Consider the following 24,589-nt stretch of genomic DNA (forward strand, 5'->3'; position numbering starts at 1 on the left):
CTTCCGTGCCTTCTCCAATCTTTACAGTTTCTATCCCACTTTGAGTCCTAGCTGCCTCCTGCCTTCTTGTTTTCCGTGCCTTCTCCGATCTTTAGTTTCTCCCCACATTGAATCCTAGCTGCCTCCTGACTTCTTGCCTTCCGTGCCTTCTCCGATCTTTACAGTTTCTATCCCCCTTTGAGTCCTAGCTGCCTCCTGCCTTCTTGCCTTCCGTGCCTTCTCCGATCTTTGCAGTTTCTACCCCCATCGCGTCCTAGCTTTCTCCTGCATTCCTGCCATGGAGATGCACCTGCGGAGGGTGGAACCTGCGGAGATCAGGGATGGCCCCGCCCCCGTGCATGCGCGGCAGAGACCCAAAGACCAGCTGGCTAACGGGAGGTGTACGCATGTGCGGTGGAGCTGGGCTGGGCCGATGGCTGGCGTGTCTGCCATAGGTTCGCCATCATAGCCCTACACCATTTCTGACAGATGGCAGTCCAATCTCTTCTTGAAAGCTTCCAGCTCCCAGAACTTCGGAAGGCAAGCTGTTCCATTGGTTGATTGTTCTCCTTATTTCTAGGTTGAATCTCTCCTTGATCAGTTTGCATCCATTATTCCTTGTACATTGGAAAATAGCTTGACCCCCCCTCCTCTCTGTGGCAGCACACTCACATTTCTGGTGCTGGGCAAACCGGTTGTTACAGTATGTGATGTCCACCTCTGCACAGACTAATAGTTCTGCATCAGCTAGCCCTTCCTCTCTTGCTCTGCTTGCAGCCTCCCAGACCTGGAGGAGGCTAAAAAGCAGGGCGAGGAGGACAGAAGGACAAGGTTGTATTGCTTGGGGCCTTTTTGCTCTCTGCAGCTGTTGGGTGAGGGAATGGCCGCTTGGGGAAATGGAGCAAATGAGAGAAGCAGCAGCAAATCCAATCCACTGACAGGACTGAAGAATGCCTGTGGCCCCCAATGGCATGGCTGCCTTCTTAAGCAACCCTGACCTGCCAGCTAGGAGGAAGGGGCAGAACTGAGATGGGCACTGCAAGTTCTCTGCCAGGCCCCAGAAGCCCAGGAGCTAACTGTGGCCAACTTTTCTTTTTTTTTTACTTTTAAAAGCATTTCGGCCGAAGAGGTTGTAAAAAAATGTTTTTAAAAGGCTCTGACGATCAGGCAACTCAGCTTTTAAAAGGCTCTGACGATCCCAGCTGAGCCGTGTGATCATCAAAGGCTTTTTTTTTTTACTTTTAAAAGCATTTTTTCGGCCAAAGAAAAAATGCTTTTAAAAGTAAAAAAAAAAAAGCCTCTGATGATCGCGCAAATCAGCTGGGCATGGGGGCGGCAGGGATTTTTGCTACCAGTTCTCCGAACCACCTGCCGCCATCGCCGAATCGGGCAATCCAGTCCGAACCGGGAGCATGTCACCCCTGATTCTGCCCCTTTCTATGCTCCTTTTCCCGACTTCTGTAACTTTTTTAAAAAATTCTGCTTTGTAATTTGCCTTGGGAAGAAAAACAAACATTGGGTCTTGTGTATGTCTTTGAAGATATAATAAAGATGAAATTTAAAGAAAATCTCTACTCCAACGGTGCCAGATTTAGCAGACACCTGTTTTTGAGCCTTTATGTTCAAAATATATGTCAGGGTAATGATGATTTAAAGCTGACCAGCCTTTAAGACTGAAGATGAGTGAGCAGCAGGGGTGAAATGATCCCAGTTCGGACCAGATCGCCCGATCCGGTAGCGATGGAGGCGGGTGGTTCGGAGAACCGGTAGCAAAAATCCCTGCCCCCCACACCCACCCACCCATGCCCAGCTGAGCCGCACAATCATCAGAAACCTTTTTTTTACTTTTAAAAGCATTTTTTCTACAACCTCTTCGGACAAAAAAATGCTTTTAAAAGTAAAAAAAAAAGCCTCTGTTGATCGCGCGGCTCAACTGGGAAAAAACCCTTTTTTTCTTTTAAATGCCTCTGACAATCCAAGCTGAGTTGCCTGATCGGCAGAGGCTTTTTTAAAAAACTCAGCTTGGATCACCAGAGGCATTTAAAAGAAAAAAACCTTTTTTTCTTTTAAATGCCTCTGACGATCCCAGCTGAGTTGCCTGATCAGCAGAGGCTTTTTTTTAAAAGCCTCTGTCGATCAGGCAACTCAGCTGGGATCATCAGAGGCATTTAAAAGCATTTTTTTACAATCTCTTTGCCGAAGAGGTTGTAGAAAAGATGGTTTTAAAAGTAAAAAAAAAAATTGGCCATGCCCACCCAGTCACATTACCCCACCACCACCAAGCCATGCCCACAGAACCGGTAGTAACAAATTTTAGATTTCACCACTGGTCAGCAGGGTTATTGTCCTTTAAGAAGCTGTTTATATAAAGAAGGTCATTAGAGGGCATCACTCTCTCTCCTCATGTATCACTCATTCTCCTCGTGTATCTGCATTGCAGTTCTCCGTGTAGAGTTGAAGAAAAACGATTGCTTCTCTGGCATGTGCCTACCACTTGTTTGCCTGTATATAGAAGCCTGTATATAAACCACTGTTTGTAATGACAAAACCTCTGTGTCCTGTATTTTGCTCCTGGGTTGTCTCAAAATAGTAGTCACGCTGTAAACACTCTGACAGTATATAACCTTTAAAAAAAACACAGACTAGAAGAATTAACCATGCTGAGTTGAAAGAGGTTTTTTTTAATCATTCTGAAGGGACAGGACCCCAATCACTCTTACCTCAGATCTGAGAAGAGTCTGCCAATGCAGGTTTGCAAGGGAAGAAGAATAATCAGCACCGCCATTCCTGCAAGGCAGGACGGGCCAATCTCAAGCCACAGAAGGACAGTCACAGCTATCGCCTGAAGGGGTCCAGCCCATAAGAAATGCAAGAAAATAGTTACCTAGGCAAAAAAAGAAATACACATGACTCACGAAATGAACTGGAAGTAGAAAAATCATGACAGCTACCGGTGCAGTCCACACATTTCTTGCGTGCATGAGGGAAAGTCTTGTGGGACCCAGAAATAATCCATAACTGGATATATTAGGTTATATCAGGGGTGAAATCCAAAATTTTTCCCTACCGGTTCTGTGGGCATGGTTTGGTGGGCGTGGCAGGGGAAGGATACTGCAAAATCTCCATTCCCACCCCACTCCAGGGGGAAGATATTGCAAAATCTCCATTCCCACCCCACTCTGAAGCTAGCCAGAGGTGGTATTTGCTGGTTCTCCGAACTATTCAAAATTTCCGCTACCGGTTCTCCAGAACCTGTTAGAACCTGCTGGATTTCACCCCTGGGTTATATATATTTAAAAGTTCTTGTTTTCCTACATTTAAGAAAACCTTCACATGATACAAGTTTCATGCTGTCTGGTTTTTAAGCATTCTAACCCATATCTCGTGAAACCAGCACACATACTTTTAATCTATACAAAATCATCTACAGGCAGGGCTTAGCCAAGTGAGCTGCCCAAGGTAAAATAATGAACTTTGCACTTAGCTGACCTTGAATGATCTAAAAAAAAACCTAAGCACAGTCACACCTGGTTCATACTTTCTTGGCTACCATGAAATATCAGAACTATGCAAGATTGAATTTGGGTCAATCACCGGGACTAGAGATTTACTCTTCCAAGTTTTTGGACTCATGCTGGAGTTCACCTTCAGGGAATTTTTCTCTACTGAAATACATGCTTTGGGCTGTTCTGTGAGTTGTGTTTATGTGGTGCCTTCCTAAACACGACTCAGGATTGTTGTCGTGGGAAAAATAGGAGAAGGAAGGTGTGTTGGATATGTTTGCCACCTTGAATTATTTGTAAAAATAATAAAGGTGGGATATAAATATATAAAAAATAAAATTAATAAAAATAAACCCTCCACCTCTACTGCACCCCCAACCACAAAAAAAAAGAGAGAAGAAAAAGAACAAAATCCTCTTTAAGATTAGAGACTACTGTATAAATTATTCTTATCACAATCCTCAATTCAATTGGAAATCAAACTTCATCGCAATATAAGACACACCCCACAAAGGATTCTACACAGTCTTTTAAAAGATTTTTATCCACTGCATACACATACAAGCAAACCCAAGAACTTTCATTCTATTTTGCTATGAATAAAAAGAAAAGGCCACTACTTAAGATCACTCTTAAACTACATCATTCAAAAAGTATGTTTCCCACAGGGCTTACCTGATCAAATTTATTCACATCGTTTGATAAAAGATTTACTATCTGACCAGTTGTAGTTTTTGACATGGCTGCATTACTCAGACGAAGTGCCTAAAAGCAGAAACAAACTTATTCAAATGTCACATTCATACATTGAATCGTATATAGTCACAGCATTTTCCCAACTTAGGTACTTTTTGTATTTTTGGAAAAAATCCTTCTTTTAAAATTACATATACTACTCAAAAAAGTTTCCAAGATGCAATAATCACCTTATGTAAACAATGTAAGATGATACAAACTCCAAAAATCAGGATCAAAAGGTTCAAATTTGAATAACATATAGTGAAAAAGAGGACCATGACATGTCATACTGAGTTGCATTATGTGAATCTGCCTTTTTAGTCCATAAATCGTGGTTTATGTCTAGACTGTTGTGTGAATCTAGATAGCTACGATTTATTCAATTTACTTTTGAGTCGCATATGAACCCAACTTCTCCAGCACTAGCAGTGATCATATCATTTGCACTTCCTAACTCTTTGGATCAGAACAGCACTGTGATTTCTCTTTTCCAATGTACAGTATTTCTACATTAAGTAGAATAATATAGATTGTTATACTTAATGCTAAAGCTGTTTTTCTACCATTTGATTCTCCTTTTTTAATAGCATTTAATTTGGTCCACTTTGCAAGATTGATTTACCTCAAGAAAGAAAAGTTTAATAAATCTACTTTGCACGCCTCAATGTTTTATGGTCAAGATATGATTTCAGGACAATATATTTCTTTTACATGGTTTTTCACTTTTCCTTAGTAGCTGCCAGAAAATAAAGCAGACTGTTATTCTCATTCAAATGTCAGGATTGAGAGGAAGGCACTCCACAGAAGAAAGCGACAATGAAAGTATCCAGCTACTATTCTAAGAGGCAGAGGCAGAGTTAGGATGCAATTGTCAAGAATATTTGTGGCAGAGAGGAATAGAGCTCTCTTCCACTCTATGGGTTCCCCCAAGCAACTACAAGGTCCAGATCCTTTTCTCAGCCCCTGAATTATTGCCTCTTTTCATGCTAACAATAGCTATTCTTTTGACCCTTTGCAGCTCTCCCATCTACAAAAGAAATAACGTTTCTCTTCTATCAAAGAATCCTCAGAAACTCAGGATGCTGGGATCAGTTCTTTCTTTTACAATGCCATACTCTGTTGAACCCCATGGCCACAGCTTTTCCTGTTCTAAGGATTTGTTTAGAAATGCAGATAGTCCTTGGCTTACAACCACAATTGAGCCCAAAAATTTCTGTTGTTAAGTAAGATGTTTGTTAAGTGAACTTTTCCATTTTACGACCTTTCTTGCCACAGTCGTTAAGTGGATCACTGCAACTGATAAAAAATTAGTAACCCAGTTGTTAAATGAACCTGGCTTCCACATTGACTTTGACTTACTAATTTGCTTGTCAGAAGGTCGCAAAGGCGGATCACGTGACCTTGGGAGACAGCAACAGTCATAAATAGGAACCAGTTGCCAAGCATCTGAATTTTGAACATGTGATCATGGGGATGGGGCAAAGATCGAAACTGTGCAAAAGGGTCATAACTCACATTTTTCAGTGCCATTGTAACTTTGAAGGATCACTAAATGAACTGTTGTAAGTCAAGGACTCCCTGTATCATCTTCTGCTCTAGGAAAAAAGGCTACGTCAGAAACTGAGGAAAGTATTTTGGGGAATCTACTTCAGATATGGGAATGTAGCGGCTCAGTGGCTAAGATGCTGAGCTTGTCGATCAAAAGGTCGGCAGTTCAGCGGTTCAAATCCCTACCGCCGCATAGCAGAGTGAGCTCCCGTTACTTGTCCCAGCTTCTGCCAACCTAGCAGTTCGAAAGCACGTAAAAAATGCAAGTAGAAAAATAGGGACCACCTTTGATGGGAAGGTAACAGTGTTCTGTGTGCCTTTGGCATTTAGTCATGCCGGCCACATGACCATGGAGACGTCTTCAGACAGTGCTGGCTCTTCACCTTAGAAACAGAGATGAGCACCACTCCCTACAGTCGGAAATGACTAGTACGCATTTGCAGGGGTACCTTTACCTTTACCTTACTTCAGCTAAAAGAAAGGAGTCAATTTCTCTCTGTGCCCTTCTCGTACAACAATGCTGGCAACATTTTAAGGACATAACTCCTGCTTGTGTTTCTCCACGCTATGGTGCATTGTCTGAGAATTACAAGCCTAGCAAGAACTTTACACAGTGGAACAACTTGTATTCACTCACAGTCCTTGCTTTCCATGCTAACCATGAGAACCAATTCACAAAGTCAAATCACTCTTCAGGATCTTTGCTTTTTTAAAAATTTAACAGTAGTATGAGCATTACATAAAATAATAAATAAATGTAAGGAAGTTTTAGAAATGGAAATAATTTTGGGATATAAACACGTTTGAACTGTATTGTTAATAGTGAGGATTTAGGGTAAGAATTGTGAAATGTATTATGAGGTATTAATTGAATTAAGATTTAAGGTGGGTTAATAGAGGGTAATTATATTGATTAAGTAAATATGAGTAAACTTTTTCTAAGATGGTATTAGTTGAAATATGTGGTTTAAGATTAAGAAATAAGTATTATGGCAAAATAGAATATATAAAATTTTGTTAAAGATGACAAAAAATTGAACAAATTGATGACCAGATCAAAGCTCTGTTCCGAAAAGATATAATTTGTATGTTTGAAAAAAATAAAGATTTAACAGTAGTGTCACTCAATAGTGATATTCTGTAGAAAACCAGTTTTTCTTGTCCTGATAGAACTTTAACCCAGAGGTATGATAAATAACTACCAAGCTCAGATCTGATATCAGAAGCTTTATCCTTGTTTTAAAATGTACAAAGCATTTAAATATGTCAAAGAATTAAGTTTCTCATCAAGCAAATGGCAAGAAGGTGATGGGTCAGAGGGAGAAAGTAGAACTGCTTAATTCCTTCTTTGCATCTGCTTTTACGCAATAGGAAGAAGCAGCCCAACCTATCTAAAGCAGAAATGAGGCAAGGAATAGGCAAAATAGGCGAGGAATTAGTAAAAGAATGCCTAGCCACCCTGGATGAGTACAAATCAACTGGATCAGACGGTTTACACCCTAGTGTTTTGAAGGATCTGGTAGGTGTAATTTTAGAACCAATGAATGTAATATTTCAAAGGTCATGTAGCACAGGGGAAACAGCAGAGAACTGGAAAAGAGCTGATGTGGTTCCAGTCTACAAAAAGGAGGAAGAACTGATCCTGCAAATTGCAGGCCAATCAGCTTGACATCAATATCTGGGAAAGCCCTGGGAAAGATAATCAAATGGAGGATTTGTGACCACCTAGAGATAAACAAGGCCAACATGGGTTCGTTAAAAACCATTGCCTTCTTTGATAAAGTAGCCAAATTAGTGGATCAGCAAAATACTGTGGACATAATATACTTAGACTTCAGTAAGGCATCCAGAGTTTTTGAGGACAAAGTAGATTACAACCTACTTCTTGGTATGATAGAACAATGTAGGGTAGACAGTGCCACCATCAGATGGATTCACAATTGGCTGACCAACTGCATGTAGCAGGTAGTCCTCAATGGAACTACATCTACATGGAAGGAATCATGAAGGGAGATCTCAAGATTCAGTTTTGGAGCCAGTATTCTTCAATATCTTCATCAATGATCAAATGAGGGGACAGAAGGGAACCTCATCAAATTTGCAGATGATACCAAGCTGGGAAGAACTTTAGAATCAAGATTCAGATGGATCTTGATAGACTTGAATATTGGGTCCTAATCAACAAGATGAAGTTCAGTGGTGAGAAGCGTAAAACCCTGCACTTAGAAAGGAAAAACCAAATGCAAAGGTATAGAATAGGTGGTATCCGGCTCAACAGCAGTAACTGTGAGAAGGATCTAGCTGTCCTAGTGGAACACCACTTAAGTATGAGCCACCAGTGTGCTACAGTTGCCAAAAAAGCCAACGTAGTTCTGTGCTGAATCAACAAAGCGACACCATTAAGACAATGAGAAGTGATAGAAGTATATTATGCTGCATTGGTGAAACCACACTTAGAATACTTCATCCAGTTCTGGTCACCACAATACAAAAAAGATGATGAGACTCTGGAAAGTGTGCAGAGAAGAGCAACATACATAATAAAATATCTGGAGGCTAAATCATATGATGAACGATTGAGAGAGTTAGGTATATCTAGCCTATCTAAGAGAAGGATTGGGGGGGACACGATAATTGCCTTCTAGTACTTGAGGGGCTGCATAAAGAAGAGGAGACTGACTTATGCTCTAAGGCACCAGAAGGCAGGGCAAGAAGTAACGGGTGGAAACTTGTTAAAGAGAGATCCAACCAAGAAGTAAGGAGAAATTTTTTGACAGTGAGAACAATTAATCAATGGAATAGCTACCCTCCTGGGGATGTGAGGACTCCATCACTGGAGGTTTTCAAAACTGAACTGGACAACCATTTGACTAGGGTGATTAGAGGTGGGTTTCAGCAGGTTCTGACCAGTTCTGGAGAACCGGTAGCGGAAATTTTCAGTAGTTTGGAGAACTGGTAGTAAAAATTCTGACTGGCCCCACCCCCATCTATTCTCTGCCTCCCAAGTCCCAGCTGATTGGGAGGAAATGGGGATTTTGCAGGATCTTTCCCCTGGAGTGGGGAGGGAATGGAAATTTTACAGGTTCCTTCCCATGCCACACCCAGTAAGCCATGCTTACCAAGTCATGCCATGCCCACCAAGCCACACCCACAGAACCGGTAGTAAAAAAAATTGAAACCCACCACTGAGGGTGATATAAGGTCTCCTGGCTTGAGCAGAGAGTTGGACTAGAAGACCTCCAAGGTCCCTTCCAGCCCTAGATTTAAAGTGGTATTCGGTGATGTTTTCCTATAGTACAATCCCACAGCCTTGTGAATAATGTAAACAAGCATGTGGAGGCTAATCTCAGTATAATAAATGTGTAGAAAACGATGAATTCAAAATACATTTCCCACAATGTGATTTCCATGGCACTACAGAAAGGGCATAAAATACTGGAATAAACATCTATGGTAAACAGAATAAGTGAAACGAGCATTTCATTTTCACACACACTGAATGGTGAGTCCTTAAGGAGAAAGTTATGCAGTAAATTAATTTTCCTAAAACCAAAAAGTAAGCTTAACATAAAGAGTAGCATAATACTTGGTCATTGTTTCACAGAAATATTATCGCATACAAGCAGGAAGACTATCCTGTTGATATAACAGTGAACAGATAAACATTGCATCATTCTATCAATAAAATACAAATCTTTCGCTTAAGCAAAGAAGAAAAACCTTAAACTAAAGGTGAATTACCTAAATGTCCTCTAAAATGTCTAATTCAGGATAATACAGACAGAGAAATGCCTCTCAAATCCTCTCTATGGGTTGAAAAAAAGTTCTACTTGCAGTTGTCTACGAACAATTTAGGAACAGCCTGTTTATTTTTGAATTAAGACTTTAAAGCCTTAACACACTAACACAAACTAACACACTATTTTGATTGATCATGTTGTTGATAACTAGATATAGGGATAGGAATCCCAATATTCTGATGCCTATTGTTCGATCTAGCTAAAAGAGCGGGTGACTCTTCAAAAGAAGAGCTTACTGGAGCTAGAAGGTCAGAATTAAGTTTTGGATGGCATGGCTATTTATGGTATGATAAGGTTAAAGTAAATGTTGATTTTAATAATCACTTTGTTAGGCGTGCCATCCTAAGAGTTTGGAATAAATATAAAGTCATGGAAAGTTTGGCTGTCTCCCCAGGGAGCTATTTTTAGAAAAGAAATGCTGGCGAGGCCAGACTTGTGGACTTATCAAATAATATATTTTAATTATGGTGACTCTATCCTCAAATCTAAAGAGGAATGGAATCAGAAGGTCGTGTTTGCCATTGGTACATATTTACAATTGAAAGAAAGATTTAAACTAGACAAAAAAGCTATGGCTTTGATTTTGTAAAAAAAGAATTGGAAATCCTACTGCGTCAGTGGTTGGTTGCTACCAGTTCTTCCCGGTTCTTGTGAACCGGTAGTGGAAATTTTGAGTAGTTCGGAGAACCGGTAAATACCACCTCTGCCTGGCCCACCCCCAATCTATTCATTGCCTCCCGAGTCCCAGCTGATCGGCTAGAAGGAAAAAATCAGGACTTACTTAATAAAGAAGAGGGGAAAAAAACAGGACACTGTAGCTTTAAATTGAGAAGCCAAGAAACCTCCCAACTGATCGGCTACAACCGATCCGCTCCTTGTAAACCACTCGTGGTGGTAGATTGGCAATTGAGACCAAGCTGCCTGAAAGCTGTTTCCAATGCTCTCTGTGGTGGCAGAGCGGCAAAAAACTGTTTAAACTCTTGCCGCTACGCTTCAAAGGGCCACCCTACAGCTGATCAGAGGTAAAAGGCAGTGTAGTGGTAGACCAGTGCGCTCCAAAAACAAATGAGTAGACCGGTATGCTCCAAAAACAAATGGGTAAACCGGTACAGCTCTGCAAGCAGTTAAAAACCTGGTACACCAGTACCTTTGCTAAATTCTAAAGAATTGTTTGTCACATGACCATCAAACTACACCCACAAAATAAGCTACACCCACAGGACCGGTAGTAAAAAAACTTTAGAACCCACCCCTGTACTGTGTGGTGGTGATGAACATATTATTATTGCTAAGGTTTATAAATAGTTATTGAAACTGAACTTGGAGAATGAGTATGTAAAGCATTGTAAGATTCAGTAAACAAAAACTTTTGATATAATATAATGCTTAAACAATGGGAGAATACATGGATGAACGGTCTAAAATTCACATTAAATTATAATTTTTTTTAAAAAAAAAACTTTTATAAGATGATGTACTGCTGGTGTCCAAATTGCCAAGAATGTATAAAGGCATTTGAAATGAATGTTGGAAATGTAAGCATAAAGAAGGAATTTTTTTATCATTTATGATGGACATGTGACAAAACAAAGAAATACTGGAGAAGGATTCACATCTTAACACAGAAGATTCTTAAAGTCAATATAAAGATAAATTTTCTTGTAGGTTTAATGGATAAAGAACCTGGGTGGAAAAATTGGAACCTTGATGCTATACTGTATATGTTGGTGGCAGTAAGAATACTTTATGCACAAAAATGGAAGGATACCTTGATACCCACAATAGACAAATGGCTATAAAAGTTGAAGGGGTCAGCAGGTATGGACAAAGTAATTGCTCTGATTAAAGAAAAGAACACAATTTTGTTTCTACCTGGAAACCACTTTTGGACTTTTTGCTTGAGGTGAAAAAAAATGAAACTTTGATTTTGGGTTTTGCTGATTAGATAGATTATTTTATGATAGAAATAGCTAGTATATATTATCATATAGAAGTAAAATGGCCACACCCATTCAGGTTTTGTGGCTCCTGGTGTTTTCTTTTCTGTGGGAAATGAGTCCAAATGGCTCTTTGAGTATTTAAGGTTGCAGACCCCTGGTCTAGACAAAACATCACCCAAATAAGCATTGCTTTCTTCAACTTCTCACTGATTATGGAAGGGAAATGGATAAGGTATCAGCAATGCATACATCACTTGGACTTAGAGAATAGAATTTCCAACTAACTTTAAAAATGTTCTAATATAAACTAGTGTAGTCCAATGCCTTTTAAGCCTTTGTCTCTTAAAAGTAGAAAAAAATATGCTGACTTGCTGAATATAATGAAACTTCAATTTCAATTTTAGCAAACCAATTGCAGGAGGGACCCACATTGTTCTTGATCATTATTTAATTATGTCCTCTGCAGCAACATTATGCAAATTACGAATATAATCTACAACATGGTAACATAAACAGAATGAAAATGCCATCTATTTCATGCAAAATCAATTGCACTAAGATTCACTGTGGATCCAGTGTAATTTTGCAAAACTGAAAAAGAGTTAGGTATTTCAATGACTTCTGGAATATTGAGAGCTAAAATGGAAAAGTAATTAGAACCCTAAAATAAGGAGACAGGAGCCTAACATGAACCAATAAGCTTTTCGACGTTTCTTGTTTTTAGATGCAGTACTGGTTGAAAAGTTTCTTTCATGACTCCCAAAACTCTCGGTAGAATATTATTCAGAACGGCAAATTAATTCCCCCGAGATGACTTTATGCACAAGAAAGCATCCTACCTAATGACAACAGAGTTCCTAGGAGGTATCAGAAGGAAGACTGCAGGTTGAAAAACAACTTAGCTTTTCTACAAATGCATCATAGCAAAGACAGTACTGTGCAAAAGTCTTCGGGCGCCACCCGCTTTGTTGTTTTAGCAAAGTTATAAGGACAACATCCATAATTATTTTTCAGCCTTGAGTACTACGTCTTGAATATTCAGTTTGTTTGTTGATTTCCCTTTGAGAGTAGCCTTGCTGATGCAAAAGTATGGTTTTATGTCTGTCAAATTCTGTGATCTTTGACATTTTGACTGGAATGATGTGATTGAAACTGGCTCCCATTAGCAAGCTTCCAACGCATTACACTTACACAACATGTGACTGCACTCTATGTGATGCTCAAGCATGTCTTGAACAAATCTGGTATTATAGACCTTTTGGCATAGCAGTCATTTTTGCATAAAACAGTAGGAGACATACAGGTATTAGCAATGACAGTACTTAGGGTCCCATCCATTCAGGTTTACAGAAGACAGATATCTGCTGTTGCTCAACTGTAAATGGATAGTCACACTAAATATTGCCACTTTAGCCCCAGGGGTCCCCAAACTTTTGAGCTTGGTGGCCCAGCTTGGCACAGGGGGGAGGCGTGTGAACGGCAGGTGAATGTACGCATGCACAGCTTCATTTGTGAGAGTGGTGGATATGTGCGCCCTCTATTCGCGCAAATGGAGCTTCACATGCAAGCGGAGGGTGCTTGCACCAACACACGAAGTTCTACTCGCATGAACGGCAGACACTTGTACTCACACACAAGTGGCTCTACTCGTGCCAAAGTGGGCTGATTTCAAGCAGGCTGCGGCCCGGTACTGGGCCACGGCCTGGGGGTTGGGGACCCCTCGTTTACCTGATATGTAATATAGAAAAATATTAAAACTTTCACAGTGTAATTAAAAATAGTACTAAAATAAAGGGACGTAGTGGCTCAGTGGCTAAGACGCTGAGCTTGTCGATCGAAAGGTCAGCAGTTCAATGGTTCGAATCCCTAGTGCCACATAACGGGGTGAGCTCCTGTTACTTGTCCCAGTTTCTGCCAACCTAGCTGTTCAAAATCACGTAAAAATGCAAGTAGGGAAATAGGGACCACCTTTGGTGGGAAAGTAACAGCGCTCCATGCGCCTTTGGCGTTTAGTCATGCTGGCCACATGATAACGGAGATATCTTCGGACAGCACTGGCTCTTCGGCTTTGAAGTGGAGATGAGCACCGCCCCCTAGAGTCGGGAATGACTAGCACATATGTGTGAGGGGTACCTTTACCTTTACCTTTTACCTTACTAAAATAAAAATCATAAAAGCTCAAACTAGTAAGATAAAACTGCATAAAATACTTCAAAATAAAACAGAATTTTAAAAAAAGAGTAAGAGATGAAGAAATACCTGAGATTGGTTAAAAGTAAATAGTAAATACAGGAGTTCCATTTTTTAATATCTTTTGAAAGCCCTCAAGGATGGAGTTGGCCTGATCCAACTAACACGTGACAAATGAGTGCATTGGCCACTCTGTTCTCGGCCAATTGCAGTTTTCATGTAGTCTTCAAAGGCTGCCAACTTAGCATGCAGTGCAGTAGTCTAACTGAGTGGTAATTAAGGTACAAGTTAGTGTAAACAAGTCCTCCTGCACTAGGTAAATATATATCCAATCTATAAGCTACAAAGCAACTTATATCAGGTACCACAAAATGCAGCAGTTCCATTACAAATAGAATAGAACAGCTACCTTAAAATATGAGATATTTCTAAAGTGCATAAATAAATAACAGTAGATTTAGATAAAGTATTCCCTTCCAGACACATACAATACTGAATGCTTTTTAAAGTCGAAGGGCCAATTTCCCACAGAAGAAAAATATATTTATAAAAGGGCCCCTCAATGTACAAATACTGCAATCTTTAAAAGTATCCTAGTACAAGTAGGCCTCAACTTACAACAGTTCATTTAGTGACCATTCAAAGTTACTACGGCACTGTCAAAAAGTGACTTATGACCATTTGTCACACTTACAACCATTGCAGCATCCTCTTGGTCAAGTGATCAAAATTCAGACCTTTGTCATATTTAAGATGGTTGCAATATCCTGGGGTCATGTAATCACCTTTTGTGACCTTCTGACAAGCAAAGCCAACAGGTAAACCAGGTTCACTTCACTGCTGTGTCACTAATGTAATAACTGCTGTGAATTGCTTAACAACTATGGCAAGAAAGGTTGTAAAATCTTCCAAAATTCACTTAACAAATGTCACTTAACAAACCTTTCAAAATTCACTTCACAAATGTCTCGCTTAGCAACAGACGTTTTGGGCTCAATTACGGTCGTACGTTGAGGATTACCTGTATTGGTAACCTAGAAAGATATCTTGGACAGAAGGCAGAGACAGAAAAGTTAGTTGTGTGATGGCTGAATGACATCACACCCTTCCTTATTGTAAACGCAAGCGGATCAGTGTGGCATACCTTGAAGAATTTTGAGATAATTCTTGACTGCAACCAAAATAGAAGTAGAAGGAAGCTTAAAACTGGACAACAGTGTTAGAAAGAAGTCTTACCCAGCCTCCTTCATTCCTCCTAATTTTTCACTAGTATGGTAAATTTTTGCATTAAAAGTCATAAGAAGAACTAGCAGTTCATAACGGCAGCCAACGTCTTTCTAGCCTGCTGCTTTTTCTGGAGATTTCAGCCCTTGGCCTGTCCACCCAGGACGGAATTTACATATGGCATGTTGATGTAATCTTAACGTTCTTTTCATGGAGAGCCACGTATTTCATCGCCCTGCTAAGCTAATGATTCTAGAAACACTTGTTTGCTTCACTCACAATGCAAGACAGGCACTCACCTATGTTTGGGGTCCTGTTTATTGAGATAAAGGAAATCTATTACCTACCTTGTGATAAATCATATGGCACATGGCTACCCTCAGCTTCATGCCAGCACGTTGTACATGATAAAAATACAGATGATGAGTGATGGCCAGAATCAAAGTGCACACAGATAAGGCTGCAGCAGAGCCGTAGGCATAGGCCAAAGCATTTTCGTCAGCTTGTGAAGAACCAATCTTTTCAAAATACACAATAATCCTCCCTAGAAATACTGGCTGAATTAATATCAGAGTTTCCTTTAAAAAAAGGAAAAGAAAAGAAAATTTCAATTAAAGTGGAACAACTGAAACAAAATATTCTTATTAATATTTTTATTCTATGTAAGGTGCTAAAGTGAGGCTATGCAAAGTGTTATAAACTCAAAACACAATGTTCTAATCTTACAGGAAGGATTCCAAAACTGCAGTCACCATGAAATTATCCTGAATATTTATCAAAATATTTTGAGCTTGGAACTCTTCTGGTATATATGCGCGTATTATATTTTTATAACAGCTCGTATAAAGTTGGTACAGTGGGAGGAGTATTAGAGAGAGGTAAAACGTGCTAAAAAAGTATTGGATACATTTTCATTTTCCCTATTTTTTCTTTCGTTTTTGCTGTTGCTTAAAATTTTCTAGAAAATGTATAATATTAAGCGGGAAGTAGGCATGTTAATAGAACCACCTCGCAATTAATTAATGACAGAGAAGATTCGGATTATTACAGCGTATGGGATAAGTGGTACGGGTGGTTAGAGAAGAGGAAATTGAAATAAAAAGGAAAGAGACCAGAGCAAGTACAAGAAATAGAAAAATGAAATAGTAAGAGAAGATGTACTGTGGATGGTAGGAAATATAATAAGGCAAGGAAAGGTTACATGGGTAAGCAAAAGACATAATTTATGTATTTACTAATTTATTGTTAAAGATTATTATATATACATACACTAAAAATGATATGTGAACACAATTTTTTTTTTGTTTTTTACCATGTAACTGGTTTGCAAAGATTACCTACTTATGTATAATATGTACAATTTGTATTTATTTCTTTTTCCATACTATGTAACCGGATGGATAAAATTGTATTATTATAATTTCTTACAATAAAACATTTAAAAAAAAAAAGTATTGGATACATTTTCATTTTCCCTATTTTTTCTTTCATTTTTGCTGTTGCTTAAAATTTTCTAGAACATGTATAATATTAAGTGGGAAGTAGGCATGTTAATAGAACCACCTCGCAATTTTTGCTTGCAGGATTGTTTTAAATAGTACATCTCTTATAGTCTGTTACCTCAACTAATGTAAAACAACCCAGCACTAAATAAGATTTCCAGTAACAAAGTATAATTGCTTTTGTCAGATGTGGTGTTCTTGCTTCTTTTTCAGCCTTTTGTACTTCTTTATCCCAGTACCTATAAATATAAGAATGAAAATTAGAGGGGAGAAGTCAGAAAGAATTCAATATACCTTATCTGCAGGCATTTCTTATAGCCAATGATCAAGTCATAAAATAGTAACTTTACAGTGAGATACGACCCAACATCAATCTTGCTAAAAAACCTCTTTCCAACTTTGTATTCTTAGATACTGTATGCTGGCTAGGTCTCCCTCCTTAATGTTACTCCTAAAAAGTATCTGAAGCATGTGAAGGTAAAGAAGACTAGAGGCATACAAACTTGTACTAAGATTGTACAAAGATTTCAAGTCCATGGTGTTTATTCATTCTGATGACAGTCATAGGCAGTGACAGCTCTTAACTAACCTTGAGTGACTTTGATAAAGTCAGATAGCAGATTGCAAAAGATTATAGAGCTGATTTTGGAATATGGAAGCCATGAACAAGCTCTTAAGGGAGGACTTTGTGAAAAAATCACAGAAGAGTATGAGGTAAAAAGTTCAAAGTAACTCTGCCTTGATTTGTTCACTATAAAACATGACAAAAAGAAATCTGGACAGGTTTCTTTTCAGATCTCCTGGAATCCCTATCATGCTTGTTTCTTGATTTTGCCTACCTGAAGAGCTGGGATAGATTCATATTTGCTTAGCATTTGGAAGGGTGGCCAAAGGCTATAGACTACACTGGAAAAAAAAAATCAATGGACAGGTGTTGACAAAACACTTTTCTACTGTTGCCATTGGAAAAAATCCAGAAGCCACACTTTTCAGCCTATCCTTGTTATACTTTCCAGCCCAACAGAAGTCACCATGAGCCAAGTTCAACTCAAGAAGATTCTACCTTACCCAGAAATAAATAAGGCAAGATTTCAAGATTTCTCCTGGAGTCAGGCTTGGATCTAGAAAGGGCAACCTCTGCAAAGGCACAAAATTCACGTTGTAAAGTGATAACAAGTTAAGGAAAAAAGAGGAACCCAGCTTAAAGCAGTGGTGTCAAACTGAAGACCCGCGGCCACCGGCCATGTTTGGCCCGCAGGCTGCTTAGATCTAGCTGGAAATAGGGAAGGTTCGGCCTGCAGTGCCTCTGCCAATGAAAATGGAGCTCGGGAGGGCTGCACAGCCCTCCCGGGTTCCATTTTCAACCACGACAGCCTCCTGCAGTCCTCTGCCAGTGAAAATAGAGCTCAGGCAAGCTCTGTTTTCGCTGGCAGTGGGCTGCAGGAGGCTGTTGCAGCCGAAAACAGATGCTCAACGAGTAACATCGAGCTGACCACGTTCACCCTGGCCATGCCCATTTTGGCCATGCCCATCCCATCCCAGCCACACCCCCGGCCCCCCAGGTCAAACACAACCTTGATGTGGCTCTCAATGAAATTGAGTTTGACACCCCTGGCTTAAGGGCAGCATGATGGGTCATGTGATCAGGAAAGAGGAAGGAATGATGATTTAGAACAGCGGCGTCAATAACAATCCATGCAGTCACCTAACAGACTTACAGGGATAGGAGTGCATTGGTATCAGACCTTCAAGGTGGTCCAGATCAGAAAGTAGATTCCACAACATTACTTTGTTGAGAAAGGCTACAGTAACAGAAATGCACAACTCTTTGTTTTCCTTTCTCTTTCTTTTATAACCCAGGGAGTCAAGGGTAACCAGTCTGAGTCTCTAATAATATCCCACCACCTTGGGCTCAAAGCATACTTATGCACCTGTCATCTTAACGGTTTTTAGATGGTTCCTCCAAAATCTTTCCCTTGGTTCAAACTGGAGAAAGGTGAGTTGATTCTTTTTTTTTCTTCACATCCCCTGCCAATTTTTTTTTAACTTAGTCTTTCTTTTTCCCCACACCAGATTTGATTAGGCAGGGTTCTATTTCTCTTTAAAATATTATTTTCCAATATTCCAATGTGTTGATAAGAATAACAAGTCCTTTGTTGGTTTCTAGACCTAACTTCTTTGCTAGCAATGGCCATAACTGATTATTGTTTTTTCTTTTGGTGTACACATAGCCACGCATGCACAATTCCAGCCCCCAGAGACTAATTTTCAATCTCAGTTTTTCTTTTGCCCACTTCTTCTTTCACATGGAATTTGGTCCTGATTACCTTTATTGCCATTGGACTATAAAGAACAAAAAGACTGAATTATCTGTACTGAGACATTGGGATTTACATACCATTGCAGTCTTTCCCCGAGCACCTTAGAGGAATCTTCAGTGAGTACTTTGTACATATCATCTTCTTCTAGTTTCCGTTTATGACCAATAACGAATAAAGGGTTTAGCCAGCTGTCAAAAGAAAGATTACTCTCCATGTAATTATTGTACAAGACAAAGATAAACTAACTTTCTTTCTTTCTTTCTTTCTTTCTTTCTTTCTTTCTTTCTTTCTTTCTTTCTTTCTTTCTTTCCTCTTCTTCTTTCCCTTTCCCTCTCTCCCTCCCTCTCGGTCCGATAACACACACCTACATCTCAGTGGTGGGTTGCCCCCGGTTCGAACCAGTTCACAAGAACCGGTAGTAAAACCATCGGGAGGCCCCACCCACTGCCCCGGATATCATCATCAGTGCAAACGCACGCACATGATCCTGTTACGAAACGGTAGTAAAAGTAAGTAGAACCCACCCCTGCTACATCTCTTTAAAGAGATTTAATGTTAGTTCACACAGTCAGAAAAATAAAAGCACACATTTGGAGAGGATGCCCACAAAGCTACAATAAAATTCTAGTATTTGGAGTGGGACACGGTGGCTCAGTGGCTAAGATGCTGAGCTTGTCGATCAAAATGTTGGCAGTTCAGCGGTTCAAATCCCTAGTGCCGCGTAATGGGGTGAGCTCCCGTTACTTGTCCCAGCTTCTGCCAACCTAGCAGTTCAAAAGCACGTAAAAAATGTAAGTAGAAAAATAGGGACCACCTTTGGTGAGAAAGTAACAGCATTCCGTGTGCCTTTAGTGTTTAGTCATGCTAGCCACATGACCACGGAGACGTCTTCGGACAGCGCTGGCTTTTTGGCTTTGAAACGGAGATGAGCACCGCCCCCTAGAGTCAGGAACAACTAGCTTATACTATGTGCAAGGGGAACCTTTACCTTTAGCTTACTTGGAGTGGGGGGACTTAAGAAGTTACAAATAAATTGAGAGGAGAACGTTTTATGTGACGCCACACTATAAATATCAGAAATGTTCATCAAAACATGAAATTGTTAGCAATATATAAATAACAGTGGATAATAAACATAACAATATGTTGGCTTCCACTACCACGATTCCTAATATTATAACCTTTAGAGGATTAGTATTTTTAGAATAGCCAGAGATCATTAATAATGCTAGTTGTGTTGTAAACATTTTTTTTAATATTTGCCAAGGACACCTAACTATATATAGTTACAACAAGTTAAGAATCTCTGGGACCTGCTTGCTCTTTTTGTCCTGTTATATAATACAAGCCTCACTATTTTTTTTTTCTTTGAACAGAATTTTGAGAGTATTTCATGAAAATGGCTGCATCCGTGAGGGGTTTGCTTATTGCCAAAACCGCTTAATGAAGGTGCTCCACATGGTTTTCAGGATATTCTCAAGTGCCACAGTGGAAACTGCCTGTCAGCTTCCCAGACTTGACAGAAAACACAACCAGCCACAGTAATTCTACTTTATTGTAAAGTTACATCATTGGAATCTTACAAGTCTAAAAGTATTAATCTCCCGCACTCTTTTTTTACTGTCTGATTAATTCGGATGGATCCTTTCTAAGTTTATTTCTCTGCTGTTACTCAGTTGCTGGCTCCTCCCTGTTTTATCCTTGGCAGCTTCTCTGTTCCCTGACTTCCATTACATCTCACATGCATTACATTTTTATTTTCTGAGAAATTGAAGAGCTCATATTAAGTCGCAGATATACCTGGAAATCAAAATACCTGTTGTGATCCAGGCCCAAGTAGGTAGTAGTCGACACAAACAGTTCCAAAACAAATAGACTTTATTAGAACAGCTGAGAATTAACTCATTCTCAGCATAGTCCAAACTAAATCAAAACAAATTCTTCATAACACAAATTCTTCAGTCTAATCACCAACCTTGGTATAATTAGGCAAACTGTCAAAGGCTTCTCTTGGCAAAGGTTTAGACGCAGAAGACGCTGACAAGAGATAAGTGCAGCAAGACAAGAACAAGTCTATTAACGTTGTTTTCCGACAATGAGCCCAAGAGCCGTTGCTGGTCTTTTAAGCCTTATGGGAGGGGACAATCATCTCTTGGCCCTACTCTCACATTGCCCTCTTTGCTTTAGCTGCTCTTGCCTTCTGGCAGCTCTTCTCATATGTGCACTAGGAACAGGCTCCTCCTGTTCCTCTGCCTCTCTACTGTCAGCCTCCGGAGGCTCCGGAGTCTGCACATCACTCCCCGATGGCCCTGGCCCCATCTCTGCCTCCAACGCAGAGCCCTTATCTGGGCCTTCCCCAGCCTCCAGGACTGGCCCGTTCTTCCTCAGCCTCATCGCTGTCCGACTCCACTGCCAGCTCCGCAGGCTGCTGGCAGACCACAACAGTACCAAAGGTTAATTCTTTGCTTGAAAAACTTATTGGTTCATGTTAGGATCCTGTCTCCTTATTTTAGAGTTCTAATTACTTTTCCATTTTACCTCTCAATATTCCAGAAGTCATTGAAATCCCTAACTCTTTTTCAGTTTTGGAAAATTACATTTTTAGTGAATCTTAGTGGAATCAATTTTGCATGAAATAGATAGTATTCTCATTCTATTTTTGTTACCATGGATGATAGATAGCCAGTATATAAAGAAGTGCATTTGTGTATGTGTATACTAGACAACATGTGATCCACTGGGTCACCATTTCAGAGGTATTTCCCTACCAGATTCCTCGATGCCTTCAACAATGGCAGAGCTTCTGATGTACTGGAAGTTATTAAAAATTTGGGAAGTTATTCAGAGATGTATCTGCCTTGAAAGTAGCTCATGTTGAACTCTATAGTGCAGCCAAGCAATAGATGTTGACCACAGAAAACGTTTGACATTTTCTATTATGTCATAAAATGTTTCATGAGGGGCCCTAGGTGCCCTAAGCTTGCTTGTTTTCTTGCAGATGTTTCATCACCCAAAGTAGGTAACATCTTCACTGCTGGTAAGGGGTGTAATTTGCAATATTTTAGTGACTTGCCCTGTCAGTGTTGATGGGGGTGGTTTTAGCAGTTCTTTGTTGAGCTGTTTACTGTTGGTTTCTTTGGCAGTGTTTTTGATTGGCGTATTGTTTATTTTAATTGTTGGTTTGATGCTAATCCTGGAATTAATCTATACTGATCTGGGTGCTGATTGCTGGTAGAGAGGTGCTTGTGGTTTTTTGTTCCCTTTCTGGGTGCTTGATTGTTTCTTTTTCATGTTGTTAATGTCTATGTGTCTAATGACGGCTAATTTGTCAGAGTGCCAGGCTTCCAGAAATTCTCTGGCATTTTTGGACTTTGCTTGATCTAGGATGGTCAGAACTTTCCCAATTGACACTATGGCTAAGTCTGTCTATATGTTGTGAAATTAGTTTTCATCATGTCGTCTAACTGCTAGTTGATGTTCATTGTTTCCACTCCTACCCTCAAAACGATGCTATAGAGCACTGCACACCAAAACAACTAGACACAAGAACAGTTTTTTTCCCAAACGCCATCACTCTGCTAAACAAATAATTCCCTCAACACTGTCAAGTTACTAAGTCTGCATTACTATTAAACTTCTCATCATTCCTATCACCCATTTCTTCCCACTTATGACTGTATGACTGTAACCTTGTTGCTAGTATCCTTAAGATTTATATTGACTGTTTCCCTATGACTAAGTGTTGTACATTATGATTCTTGACGAATGTGTACTCAGAGAGCGTATGCACCAAGACAAATTCCTTGTGTGTCCAATCACACTTGGCCAATAAAGAATTCTATTCTATTCTATTCTATTCTATTCTATTCTATTCTATTCTATTCTATTCTATTCTATTCTATTCTATTCTAACATGCCAATCTTCTACCTGTCTGTCCTACATAGTGGTTGTTGCAGTTATTCCACTGTATGTTGTAGATGACTTCTATTTTCCTTCTAGGGTTGCTGGGTATTTTTCCTTTGCTTAGGAAGTTTTGAAGGGCTTTAGTTGGCTTGTGTGCTATGCTGATTCCATGTGGTTGTAGTAGTCTGTTGGTGGTTTCTGAGAAATTCTTGATGTATGGCAGTGTAATTCTTTTTAGGGTTTGTGTTGGTTGTCCTGTATTGCAGTGGTCCCCAACGTTTCCAGCTTAGTGGCCTGGGGAGGAGAAGAGGGGATGGTTCTGTGTGAGCAGTACACATGTGCATACGCAGCTCCATTTGCACATGCAGCAGGTGTGTGAGCCCACAGCTCACACAAATGGACCTTTGAGCATGAGTGTGAGCACCAGAGGTGGGTTTCAGCAGGTTCTGAACAGTTCTGGAGAACCGGTAGTGGAAATTTTGAGTAGTTCAGAGAACCGGTAGTAAAAATTCTGACTGGCTCCGCCCCCATCTATTCTCTGCCTCCCAAGTCCCAGCTGATTGGGAGGAAATGGGGATTTTGCAGTAACCTTCCCCTGGATTGGGGAGGGAATGGAGATTTTACAGTATCCTACCCCTGCCACGCCCACCAAGCCATGCCATGACACGCCCACCAAGCCACACCCACAGAAACGGTAGTAAAAAAAATTTGAAACCCACCACTGGTGAGCACCCATTGCTCACACGGCCCACCGCTCGTGCGGCCCAGTTCCAAAAAGGCCACAGCCCTGGGGGTGTACTTGCTTCCATTATAATAAAAGTATAATGATAAATTGGATGATATGAACTATTAGCTGATACAAGATTCAATACATAGACTGGTAAATGGCATTAGGTATTCAATCCTGCATCTGAACTGCTGATATCCAAAGACATTTTTCAATGTTTGACTGAATTTTCATCTAGCATCTCTCAACAACCCGGAAATCATTAAAAAAAAAAAAAGGAGCATGCACAACAAAATGAACTTTAGTGTCCTGCTAAATACACATTTTCCTTCATGGATTACTGCCTTGTCATGGCAAAGGGGCTTGCGTAGCTCAATGAAGCTATGAGCCATGCCGTGAAGGGCCACCCAAGACAGACAGGTCATAGCAGAGAGCTCTGACAAAACGTGATCCACTGGAGAAGGAAATGGCAACCCACTCCAGTATCTTTGCCATGAAAACCCCATGGACAGTACCAAAAGACAAAAAGATATGACGCCGGAACAGTGGTGGGTTCCTCCCGGTTCGGCCCGGTTCCACTGAGCCGGTAGTGGTGACAATATGACTTCAAAGGGCTGCTCTACAGCTGATCAGTGTTAAAAGAAAACAAATGAGTAGACCGGTGCCTGCAACAATAAATGGGTAGACCAGTGCCTGCAAAAATACATGAGTAGTTCAGTGCCTGCAAAAATAAATGGGTAGACCGGTATAGCTCTGCAAGCAGTTAAAAGCCTGGTAGACCAGTACCTCTACTAAATCCTAAAGAATTGTCACATGGCCATCAAGCCACGCCCACAAAATAACCCACGCCCACAGAACCGGTAGTAAAAAAATTTAGAACCCACCCCTGCGCCGGAAGATGAGCCCCTCAGGTCAGAAGGTGTCCACTATGCTACTGGGGAAGAGTAGAGGGCTAGTACTAGTAGCGCCAGAAAGAGTGAAGCAACTGGGCCAAAGCCGAAAGGACGCTCAGCTGTGGATGCATCTGGTGATGAAAGTCCGATGCTGTAAAGATCTATTCTCCATAGGAACCTGGAATGTAAATGAACTCCAGAGGATGGTAGAGGACAGGAAAGCCTGGAGGAATGTTGTCCATGGGGTCACAATGAGTCAGACACGGCTTCGCAACTAACAACAATAAAGTACTTTAACCTGACATTTCTTCTCACTACTC

At 40.2% G+C, this 24,589-nt stretch overlaps 1 protein-coding gene across 1 annotated transcript in view; it reads right to left on the minus strand.

The window, feature by feature from the left end:
• The window catches only part of ABCC4 (ATP binding cassette subfamily C member 4 (PEL blood group)), a 201,756-nt gene that overhangs the window by 155,371 nt on the left and 21,796 nt on the right, over positions 1 to 24,589 (minus strand). The window contains exons 2-6 of the mRNA XM_070942649.1: positions 18,823 to 18,933; positions 16,543 to 16,663; positions 15,270 to 15,500; positions 4,158 to 4,247; positions 2,700 to 2,863 (exon numbers count right to left, since the gene is read on the minus strand). Of these exons, the coding sequence (XP_070798750.1) occupies positions 2,700 to 2,863; positions 4,158 to 4,247; positions 15,270 to 15,500; positions 16,543 to 16,663; positions 18,823 to 18,933 (717 nt within the window). The remainder of the gene's footprint in view (positions 1 to 2,699; positions 2,864 to 4,157; positions 4,248 to 15,269; positions 15,501 to 16,542; positions 16,664 to 18,822; positions 18,934 to 24,589) is intronic.

This window comes from Pituophis catenifer, unplaced genomic scaffold (genome assembly GCF_029215685.1).
Source record: "Pituophis catenifer annectens isolate HBS135680 unplaced genomic scaffold, rPitCat1.0.hap2 SCAF_4, whole genome shotgun sequence".
Lineage (NCBI taxonomy): Eukaryota > Metazoa > Chordata > Lepidosauria > Squamata > Colubridae > Pituophis > Pituophis catenifer.